Genomic DNA, 11,285 nt, shown 5'->3' on the forward strand with positions numbered 1-11,285 from the left:
GATAGGATCTGAACTCCCCGCTGCTTCCAACTCTGTACCTAGGGTTTGCCCACACTAGCTCCCTAACAGCCGAGGCTCAGACATTAACTCAGGTGCAGTTCCTGTGGAATGATTCAAATCTAGCCCTCCCAGAAATTACAGATGTCACCTAAAGAGCAGCTATATTGAGTAGAGTCTATTTAACTGCAGCAATCACTTAATGCTTTACGCGTATTTGAAGAGTCATGCTAGAGCAGACTGGCTACGTGCTCTGTCAGAATTTTTTTTTCCTTCGTCTTTGCTTGTTCGCTGAAATACTATGCACTACAAATCACTAGCAATTCTCAAACCTTAAGAGCAATGTCATAAAAAAATCTCCTTACCTTCCCAGCACCACTTTCTCCACTCACAATTATAGACTGGTTTACAGGGTCTAGCTGGCTTTGGACGTTTCTGTAGGTTTGCTCAGCCACTGCAAAGATGTGAGGTTTTAAATCCTGGCAGTAAAAGAGAATATTCATATTTAAGAGAACAGTAATTACACAGTTCAACAGCAATAAACAGCAAAGGTCTTCTCGCATTTATCTGAAAACAGTACTGCTCTGTTACCAGAACTCATATTTCACTAGAAATGGGTGTTATCCTTTAGGATTATTTTGCTGATAAAGATTTTGAAGAACTTGACGTCTGGGTTCTGCGGAAGGACGGTTATTTCAAATATAAGGATTACCTGAGGCCGAAGTGCAACATGGTACTCTCTCATAAGCTCGGGTGAATAGAGGCAGGAGATGGGCTGAAAGGGATTTAAAGCCACCAGGCTGCAGCCAGCATTTGTATAAAACAAGTTTACTGTGTATCTTGCTTGAAGACATTTCAGAACTGAAAGACACACCTTCTGTTAGCATCTTTTGGAAAGTGTATTTGACTCTTCTTGTTCCTGTTTGCAACAAAAATCTTCAGATATGTTACCTATTAGGTTTAATAGAGAATGAGGTGATCAAGAGAGTGATATAGGTCTAATATATATAACAATGACTTTAAGAGTTGCCCTTATTTTTAAAAATCTTAAGGGATCTGCTAACTATTCCTTTCAATAAATCCTTAAATGGGCTTTTATGAGGTTTCACACAGTCCTAGAAAGCAAATCTGTTGACTTGCAGAACAAAGAGAGGCAAGAATTCCCCATCTGCACTGGGAACAGGCCTTAGCTTCTCTTAGCAGGATCATCTTTAAAAGAGGAGTGAGGAATTTACTTTCCAAAACGAATTTCATGGATATATTTTCAGTCTAAGTTAGAGCCTCATTTTCTGATACATTCATATAACACCAAACTGCAATCACAAGGTCACACAGGAGTCCTTCAACAGCATTAACTCTCAACCACACCCTGGCTACCTGAGCCAGATGTGAGCTCAGCGTGCAGAGCGTGATAAGAGACCAGCATGGCAGAATGTACAGCAGAAGTATTTTGAAAAAAAAAAAAATCAACCAAAACAAATGTGACGTTCTAAGGCTCTGAATAGACTTTAATGGGCTTTGAATTTTTAACCACTGTGCTCATGACAGTATTAACGCAATGGGAACAGTAACTACTGTATATTAGTAGCCACCAGGGAAAGTGGCTCCTCAAGAGAGCCTCCCCTGGCTGGCTGCTTACCTGTGGTAGTTGTCACCGGATTAACTTTTGTGAGGTCATCAAAAAGATGCAGTTTCTCTTCATCACTGAGGAATGCTCTAACTTCTTCTTCAAATGATTCACTGAGGTCATTCTGGATGATAGAATCTTCTTTCTGGCCATTTTCCTGGAGGGGATGTCAGATCAGCACCAGTCAAAAGCTGAATATAGCTGGACTTTCACCTCATCCACTATAGTTTATAGCTCTTTTACTGCTTCCACATAACAGAAGTTCAGTCTCAGCAGGAGTCATAACTTAGTACATTTGAGCTACTCTTCCTTTGAGTTGCCCTCTCCTGCATCGATGGTTCCCATAGGGTGCTCTGTTTTTAGAAAGGTTTTACCAAGCATATGAGAGATGGCAGGCTGACAACACTGTCTGTAAACTGAATTCATCACTGGTAATTGTAGCTGGAAGCAAAGGCACTCAGGAAGAATGTGTCCTTAGACTCACACTACCTGGCACTTGCAATTTGCAGGTCGTTCAGCACACACACACTTATACAATGTTCTCAGCTGGCATATTCTAAGCCTGTGAACGTCATTCATTTAGTGCAAACACTGCCTTGGGCAGAGGGAAGCAGGAAGGACTGGCTGCAAGGCTAAGGCAGAGCTGAGAGCTGTTGGGGCCCAACACAGATGCAGTTTTCCTAGCAGAAACTTTCATTTTTAGAGCAGGGATTGAGGGCCCCAAGAGTGAAGTTGCAGAGGGCACACGTTGCAGCCAGGGGAAAGAAATGGTCTCGTTGTAAGAGCTGGCCTGCATTAGGTGAAGATTTGCACCCTTTGAATCACTTAAAGTATTTAAATCTTAGCCTCTGGGCTCCCACGTCCTTGACAATATTAGTTGGAAGGACACATTTGTTGTACAAACGTAATGGAAAACTTAGCCAGAAGAGAGATTTCAGGTCCTGTTTGTCATTTCGGGGGGGAAGAAGAGAGAGGCTAGAAGGAAAAATGAAGAAGGGAAAAGATGCCAGTCCTGATTTTTGCATTCTGGATATTTCTTTTCTATTCCCCTTCTCCCTGACAGAAAGTCCTCCAAAGTAACCCTCCTCATTTGTATTTACTAGCATAAATCTGCAATTCTTTACAAGTTAACCAAGTGAATGAACGGTATCACCTTGTTTATACAGGAAAAGTGCTAAATTTAGTTAGCAGCATTCCCTCTACATGAGCTAAGCTCATTAATAAAGGGGAAAATACACTGCAACACCCCATTAACACATTCCTAAAAAAAAAAACCTAAAGCTACACTAATGTACTCATTTAGGAGCATTATTACCTTTTGCAGACAGCATAAGTCGTTCATTTCCAGTAATACAAAATTTTACACAGCAGGGGAAAAAAAAAAGCTTAGCAACACAGTTCGGCATTGCCATCAAAGCGATTTCTGTTATTCTCCTCTGAATGAAGATAAGAAGCTTGTTGCTGTCACAGAGAACAGACACGCACAATTATGAAATACTCCACGACAAGATGAGTTTCTGCCAATTGCCTGTTCTTCCTGTGCCCTCCCATGTGTTCAGTATTACGCTGGCACCAGCCGAGTTAAGTCCATTCTGCAGCTGATATTGCAAAACCTGAGAAATTTTTGCTCCCCTGCACCCCCATCTCAACATCACTTCTTTTGAGAAGAGATGGTGATCGCTTAGTCAGAAGAAAATATTTTAAAACACAATCACTTCTGATACGTACACTGCATAGCTCCTGTATCCATTAATTTTACTGAAAAAATGCCCTTACAGATGTGCTGGCTACATGCATTAACACCTGCCCTGTTAAAGCCAGTGGCATAACAAAAATCACTACCTGCTGGTAGTAACACAGCAAAAACCACGCAGTGAATAGGTCCAGTCAATTCATGAAGTAGGGGAGAATATATGTTGGTAGTTACCTAATCTTGACTGCATGGAAACAAGCCAAGAAATCTTTCCTGGCAGTAAGATTTAACTAGCACACACAATTCCTGGGGTTTTTTTACCTGCTTTGGCATCTTGTCCAGTCCTTTGGATGGGAATGCTGGAGAGGGCCTTTACTCATGCAAATCAGACTGGAGAACGCTTAAATAAAAAAAAAAAATAAAGTATTTAAAACAAAATAACTCCAGAAATGTCATTCTCCAGAGGGTTTCACAAGCAGAGCCTAAAGGCTTCAGACAGAAGTACCGACAGTAACACTGGAGCTAGAAAGCCTACCCGCACTATCAGCAATAGTCGTGCCTTCTGTTTGCCCCTGCAAATAAAGCTTATTTGGAGGGAATAACGCATCTTTCCTTAAATCAAGGAATAAAATGCTTTGTTTCTCTTGAATTAATAAAGGGAGGTTTCTTAGAAATTGCACCTTTGTTTTTGTTAAATTCCTCCTGTTAGGACAAATAGGAAAGATCTGTGGGTCTGATGGCGTCAGAGCAGCTAGTGCTTTTGGAAAAGGAGTGACTCAGATCTAAGTTCTGTCTTGCAGCAGATAGGCCTGCTTGCTGTCCTCTTCCTGTTTCCTCTCAAATTCAGTGGGAGCCAACCCATGGTGAGTCAAGCTTACCCTCTGGATTTCTATGATAAACCCAGAGATTCCAGTCAGATAGCCAGGAAGAATTCTGCCGTCTTCCAGCAGCTGAAACTGTCTCTTCTCTCCTCTCTTTTCTCTCCTATCCTTATTCTAGTCTATCCTTATTCTAGTCTACCCTTATTCTAGTCTACCCTTACTCTATCCCACCCTTACTCTATCCCACCCTTACTCTATCCCACCCTTACTCTAGTCTATCCTTATTCTAGTCTATTCCTATTCCATTCCCACCCAGCACGAAACTACCACTTGGAGAGTGCTCCGGCCCCCGAGTGGGTCGCGCCGAGCTGTCGGTACCCCCAACCCTCACCAAGCCCCTCTCCTCCCTCTCGGGGATTCTCACCCAGTCGCACGATCGGGCTTTCCTGGACAGGCGCAGCTCGCAGCCGGCAGAGGAGCCCTTTGGGCCAGTGAAACCAGTTCCCCGCCGGACGCTGGCTACCGCAGCTCCCCGCCGATGCAGCAGGGACGCTCGCCCGGGCCCCAAGGTCGCTCCCAGTGTGTGTGTGTGTGTCCCCAAAAAAGGTCCGAGCCACCGAGCCACTGCACGAGCGCGCCTTCCCGGGGCCTCCCCCGCCGCGGGGTGCGCAGGGTAGGGCAGGGCAGCGCGCACTCACCGCGGGCCGAGGCGGAGGGCAGCGCGGAGCGGCGGCGGGAGCAGGAGGAGGAGGCGGAGCCGGGGCGGGGGCTGCCGGCGATGGCCGGCGGTGAATCGGGCGCTGCGGAAGAGCAGGCGGCGGCTTCCCGCTGGCGAAAGTGCGGGCGGGGAGCGCGGCCCGCATTTACCTGCCGCCGGGGGCGGAGAGACGGAACCGGGAGCGCCGGCGACGGCGAGGACAAGAGATTCATTTCCACCGGCGACCTCCGGGGCTTGTTCTCTCGCCCCGCCGGCACCTCGGCCTCTGCGGGGACGGCAGCGTAGCAACGCGGGTTTGTTGTTCTCTCCCCTCCCGACATCCATTTCCCGGGCGCGGGTGTCCCCAGCCGGGCGCTGCCGGCGCTGAACACATAACCCGGTAATTCTGACTAATTAGTGCTTTTTGCGTTGAATAGATGTTCTCTTGGAACGGGCCGCACGAGGCAGAGGAGCCCCAGGATCACTGCGGGACTGGGGCGTCTTAAAAAAGGCATTTCTGTTGCAAGTGGGAGTTTTCGCTGCGGGTTTTAGCCCCTCTCTGCTGAGCAGGCAACAGGAACTTCATCAGGGCCACACTTTGACACACCCGTTTAATTTACACCAGAGAGAACATGACCGGGTGTATTCTACGGAGCAGGGCGTGCAGTAAGGTTATTCACAACGTGAATGTTCAACCGAGTATCTGATATTTCGAGATCTTCAGTGGCAATGGGTTAAGACTGGCACACAGCTGGACCTGTCGTGCTGGGCCGGCGCCTCTGCCCAGTTTCCCAGGCCGGGGCCAGTGTCTGCAGCACCCGGGCTCTTCTTTAAATAGAAGAATTACCAAAAAACAGGTGCCTTCCGAAAATAATCCATGTTTTAATGAACCGGTACGTAAAATCCATTTTTTATGAAGGTCGAAGAGCCCCATTTTACAAAACTAACTCAAGTTCACGTTTGTGTTTTCAGAGGAAGAAAAATGTCACAAAAACAGCTGAAAGAAGCTTTTATCAGCAACTTAAATGGAACTAGTTTGCTGGAAATTACAGTGGGCTTGTCTCTCGCTCCGCTCTGCCTGCTCTGCAGAGGACTCCTCCTGGTTTTATATTACCTGCACTACGGGAAACCTTTAAGTTCAAGGAAATACAGCCTGCTGCTAGACTTCCTTGTGCTCGTATCTCCTCTCCTGTTCTCCTGCACAGTCCTGTCTCCAATCATCTTTTTCATGCCAGCTATCATTGCAGCCTTCTGTGCCGGAATATTTTTTAAAATATACAGCCAAAGAAAACATGAGACCAGAGTGCCTTTTAGGCAAATTGTGAAAGACTTCCAGAAGACATACTTGGATCCAGGATACATTCCAGCAATAACTGTGTTCCGCGTTTATGTCAATGTGTTGACATCAATCAGCATTTTAGCAGTGGATTTCCCGCAGTACCCAAGGCGATTCGCCAAAGCTGAGACCTATGGAACGGGAGTTATGGATTTTGGGGTTGGAGCTTTTATTTTTGGTAATGCTCTCGTTTGTCCTGAAGTCAGACAAAAGTCTCCTGTGACACAACCAAAATTTTCCAGTCTGGCCAGGCAGTTTGTTTCCGTTTGGCCGTTGATTTTTCTTGGCGTTGGACGACTGCTTAGTGTAAAATCTATAGAGTATCACGAACATACTTCAGAGTATGGAGTGCACTGGAATTTTTTCTTTACCTTAGCATTTGTGAGGCTTGCAGCATCTCTACTTTTAGCCGTATTTCCGAGAAATACTTCTTGGATTGTTGCTATAAATCTCGCTGTACTTTATCAGCTTGTGCTTAACACTACCTCTCTGAAGATGTTTATCTTGCATGGGAGCAACGGCAGAGATATGAGGGATGGCTTTTTAAACGCCAACAGGGAAGGGCTGCTCTCTCTTTTTGGCTACCTAGCCATATACATGGCGAGCGTTCAAGTGGGACTGTGCCTGCTGCAGTTCAGAAACTCAGTCAAAGACTGGCTCGAAGCAGTGTGCTTCTTGCTGCTGACAGTTCTCCTGCTCTTCATATTCCTTCACGTGTCACAAGCATATGCAGACCCCGTGTCCCGCCGGATGGCCAATCTGTCCTACTGCATATGGGTGCTCGCTCACTCTCTGACTTTCTTTATCGGCTTCGTGGTGACTGATCTCACATTGGTGTTCACAAAGCTGCTCGTGAAGGGCTCCAGCGTGCCCTGCTGCTGGGACGCTGTAAAGCTCCCAAACGCCTGTAAAAAGCCTGAAACGGAGGGCGTGCCTGTCGGCAGGGGAGGCAAGCTGCCGCCCATTTGCCTGATTAGTGCTATTAATAAAAATCAATTACTGTTTTTCTTGCTAGCAAATATTACAACTGGTGCTGTGAATATACTGATAGATACAATCCACAGCAAGGCTGCATTTACCTTATGTATACTACACTTGTATATGTTCTTTAACTGTTTTGTTATGTATCTATTGCATGCCAAAAACATAGTATTAAAGTTTTGGTGATTCCACTGTCTTAAGCACTCTAGTTAAACTTTGTATTTTAATGGAAAAATTAGTATTTTTCCCATATGTTTTGCAATAATTTAGTATAGCTTTTTATGATTTAGTGTTATTTTTTAACGGTTTGTTTTACCAAATTATACAGTCAATGCTGTTACCTGTTGGAGGTGTTACACATTTTCCTGGAAACTTAGTTTTTAAGATTGTTTGCTGAATGCTCCTGCTGCTCCTATAAATGCTCATGCAGAAGATTAACACTGCATTTACAGTTAGGGAACCCTGTTCATACCCAAGTGCTGGTAGAATTAGATAACAACATATAGAGTAGAAGCCAGATGAAAAGTAAGAAAATGAATAATTATGAAGAGAGAGACTTAGTTGTGTCAAGATTTACCTAGTTAGGCCCTTGCATAAATAACAGATAAGAATAATTCTTTATACAAAATGCATTGAATAAGTGGATACTTAAAAACGTTTTGGCCCCAGTCCTGCAAAGATTTATGCATATGCTTGACTTTGATGGCAGTAATTGTATGTGGAATGTTAATCATATACTGAAATCTAAATTAGCCTTTGAATTAAAGCTAAATTTTATTTTCATCCTCACTGATGAATATAAATGAAGACCCTAGATAAAGCGTGATGCTCTGAAGGATAAAACTCAACTGCAGATGAATTCATAAAGCAGTCGTTGGAATTTGTGGTGCAGATAATAAGAGCAGCACAGCCTTGTATAAGAAAATACAAAGATCTAAAACTAATTCACCCCCAGCCTGCATACCAACTTGTTGTGACAGCTCATCTTTAGGAACACTGTAAAATATGGTCTTCAGCTCTACTTTAAAAGTACTCAAGGCCCACTTACTTGTCTGTAAAATTACCTTAAACAGCAGCTCATTTAGTACTGTATTTTGGCAGCTGAGATGTCTTCAAGTGGGAACGTTCTGTATTAATTTTTATTAGCAAACAAACAGTGTGCAAATGGAAAGAAGCATGACGCAGTGGGTCAGGGTACCGGCAGAGCATTGACAAGAGATGTGCTCAGTTTCTCTATCACCCTCTAGAACACCCTCTTTGTTCACTTTCCTAACTGTGACAGTTCTTCCTGACCTCATTAAGTTGTTGAGAAACACATTTAAAGATTGTGAGGAATTCAATAATGGGAGCTATAAATACATAAGAAGTAGAATACAAATGGTAGTTGATGATAGATGTCTAATGTCAGTGGAGTTACAGCAGTGCATATGGGCCATATTTCATATTTCTCCTTGTCTATCAAATGTGATGACTCATAAAACCTATGGAGATTGAGCCTCTAAATCAGATTCCTTAAGGCAGACATGCTGTGGAATATTCTTAACTTTATGAGGTTCTCTTAGCTGCTGGCCAATGGAAAGGTGAAGTCTGAGGATTATAGGCTGTGGCCGTGCTGATTTCATGTTTGTTTCCTTCCAAGTTATAGCCATAGAGTCCTCAGAATTAAAGAAAAACAGCCTGTATTATCCTGGGGACAAATGCAATTAATTGGCAACAATGTCTCATGAACAGTTTATAGTAGAGCTTTCTGGGAACTGCTGTATGTATTTATTTTAAAACATTTCCTACCCTTGCCTAGGGAAGAAGGGCCTCCATCATGAACTGAACGGCGCTACTCATTCATGCAAAATTACTCATGGATATTAATTTTTGAAATATTTGAAGCACAAGACCTGCAATGAGTTCTGCCTGTGAGCACAAGTCTATCAGTGTGATTCAGAATTAAGGCATTAATTGGGTGTGACAAAGCAGAGCTGTGTCTGGACAAGCAGCAAACTATCTAGATGCCAACTCCGTTTCGTTGAAGCAAAAATTACGTGGGAGGTCTGCTGTGTCTGTGCAGAGCACCGGTCGCTCCGCAGGCTGGCGGGTACCAACCCCGGGACTGGAGCTGCGGTTTGCAGCAACGGAGCTGGCAAACCGAGGGGACCGTGGTGCACGAGTGACGACGAGCGTGAGAACAACCCGCCGCTCTCGACGACGGCGCTACACCGCATCGTGAGGCCGTCTCCCGCTTTCAAAGCCGTACCAAGTAAGTTGTTCACCACTGAATTAATGAGACAATTAATCCTCGTTGCTTATTGTCGATAACAAATGTGGCAAGCTCTGCCCCGAAGCAACCAGCATAGTTACTAATGCTGAACGTTTAGACTATGAATAGATACAGATAATTAACCATGCCTCTGAAAGAACCAAGAAATGCAAGCGTTCTTTGATCACAGAGTCCGTACGAGCAAACGGCACCGTAGTGAGTTTGAAAAGATGCAAGAGAAGCAACACTACGACACTGCTGTGGACACTTTCTCCACGCACACCTCAACGGCTGTTAGTTCAGTGGTTGGTAGGAACACGAACGCTGCATTTCACCTCTCTGGGGTGTGTTTAGACGAGTAAGCTTGTACAGATCAAAGATATATTTTTAAAAAAATCAAAAACTTTGGTTTAGCTGTTACATAATTAGTAAAAGATACTTCAACTAGTAGGACTAAAATGGTTTAACTGTAGCATGCCACTGACTTCAATAACAATAGTAAAGCAGAGGACTGGGAAAACATAAATTGTTTTGTATTTGCTTCCACCGAATGACCTTTATGTAAGGCTGCAGGATAGAAAAAATATGGTGGGAGAGTAGAGCTGCTTACATTTATCCTTAACCTTGTTATTTCTTAAACATTAGGAGCTTCTTACCAAATTTCTTTGTTTTTAAGGATCAACTCACTAGTATGCCTTCTTTTCCAACCCAGCGGTGCCTCTTTTGAAGTCAAATGTTACAATAAAGATTTCAGGCAGTATCCTATTTCAAAGCTGCTATGTCCTAAAGAACAGGTATTTCTTCCAGGCGAAAGAGGGGCATGCAAATGAACAGCATGAAGGGGCTGTCTGTCTTTTCACTGTCTGGTAGATAACAAGCAAGATGCATGTTCTAGCAATTTAAAAAAAAACCCTTTTCCATGGATAAAAATTACGTGAAATGTAATGGTGCTTTTCATACGTAGTTTATCAATGTGCATGCTGAGAACACAAAATCTGGGGCATTGCTGTTTTGTCGATGTGATCCAAGCACACTGTGGGAGTGAAGGGGCAGCAGTGACACAGGAGCCCACGCGCTGAATGGACCCGGTGAGGACAGCGTTTGCTCATCGCAGTCAGTGCGCTCACGATACTCTAATGCGAGAAACTCCCCCGTTACAAAATGCCAGCTTTTTTTTTGCTGAAGACGACGACCATGAAAATACACAAACTGCAAACTGTGCAGCGATGTGGCTCTGCACGATGTTTCTGTTGAAGATGTTGCATGATAAGTTCAAGTAAATTAACTCCTCCACTAAAGATGGTTTTTACACAGAAGCAAGGAAAAAAAAATCCGGCTCCCTAATTGCCTCCCCTGCATTTTCTTGTGAGGACTTTAGTATCTATATACATAAATAACAAGAATGAACAGATCAACTGTATTATTTAATAGTTCAAGAAAGGCTGTGAGGTTTTTTTTGGCTGCCTCAATTAAGCAGCCACGGGATTTCTAGCTGGTTGCTCTAGGATGCTGCAGAAGCCAACAGCCTTAAGTGAGAGACCGTAAGTCCAATTCAAGCCTGCCCTACCTGGCACGTAATCGGGGCAGGGAAATCTGAGGCTGCACTTTGACGCCTGGGCTTCATCTGCAGCGCAGGTGTTGGTGCCTTTTTGCTACCGTACGCTCCCCTCGCTCTGCGTCCATGGTAAAACCCGCGCCGTGGCCCCCGATACGCTCCGGCCTTGCCCCACTCGGGGCAGCGACAGGTTTTCATCCCGCCAACGCTTTGGGGTGTAACCCCACCCGCCCCCCCTCGTTCGCACCTCACCGGGGCCGCCCACAAACCGCCCTGGGGCCAGTTCCTCGTGTCCCACCACGGTCGCGGCGCCTCTGTAGGGTGAGA

The 11,285-nt window shown here is 44.6% G+C and overlaps 2 protein-coding genes across 6 annotated transcripts in view; one reads left to right on the forward strand and one right to left on the reverse strand.

Moving 5' to 3' along the window:
- MYO19 (myosin XIX) overlaps nt 1-11,285 on the reverse strand; it is a 28,630-nt gene that overhangs the window by 15,870 nt on the left and 1,475 nt on the right. Inside the window, exons 1-6 of one of the 5 annotated variants that reach the window (XM_074890435.1) lie at nt 4,563-5,020; nt 3,639-3,717; nt 2,940-3,085; nt 1,637-1,781; nt 710-858; nt 363-476 (exon numbers count right to left, since the gene is read on the reverse strand). In XM_074890435.1, the coding sequence (XP_074746536.1) occupies nt 363-476; nt 710-858; nt 1,637-1,781; nt 2,940-2,966 (435 nt within the window). In that variant the 5' untranslated portion in view covers nt 2,967-3,085; nt 3,639-3,717; nt 4,563-5,020. Of the gene's footprint in view, nt 1-362; nt 477-709; nt 949-1,636; nt 1,782-2,939; nt 3,086-3,638; nt 3,718-4,562; nt 5,021-11,285 lie in introns of those variants that run through there. The other 4 variants (XM_074890436.1, XM_074890437.1, XM_074890438.1 and 1 more) reach the window with 4 other exon arrangements.
- PIGW (phosphatidylinositol glycan anchor biosynthesis class W) lies at nt 5,025-7,352 on the forward strand. The gene is made up of 2 exons (XM_074890442.1): nt 5,025-5,728; nt 5,808-7,352. Exons 1-2 carry the CDS (start codon nt 5,721-5,723, stop codon nt 7,336-7,338), a joined length of 1,539 nt encoding a protein of 512 aa, XP_074746543.1. The 5' UTR covers nt 5,025-5,720; the 3' UTR covers nt 7,339-7,352.

Source organism: Strix uralensis, chromosome 20, assembly GCF_047716275.1.
Source record: "Strix uralensis isolate ZFMK-TIS-50842 chromosome 20, bStrUra1, whole genome shotgun sequence".
Taxonomy (NCBI): Eukaryota; Metazoa; Chordata; class Aves; order Strigiformes; family Strigidae; genus Strix; species Strix uralensis.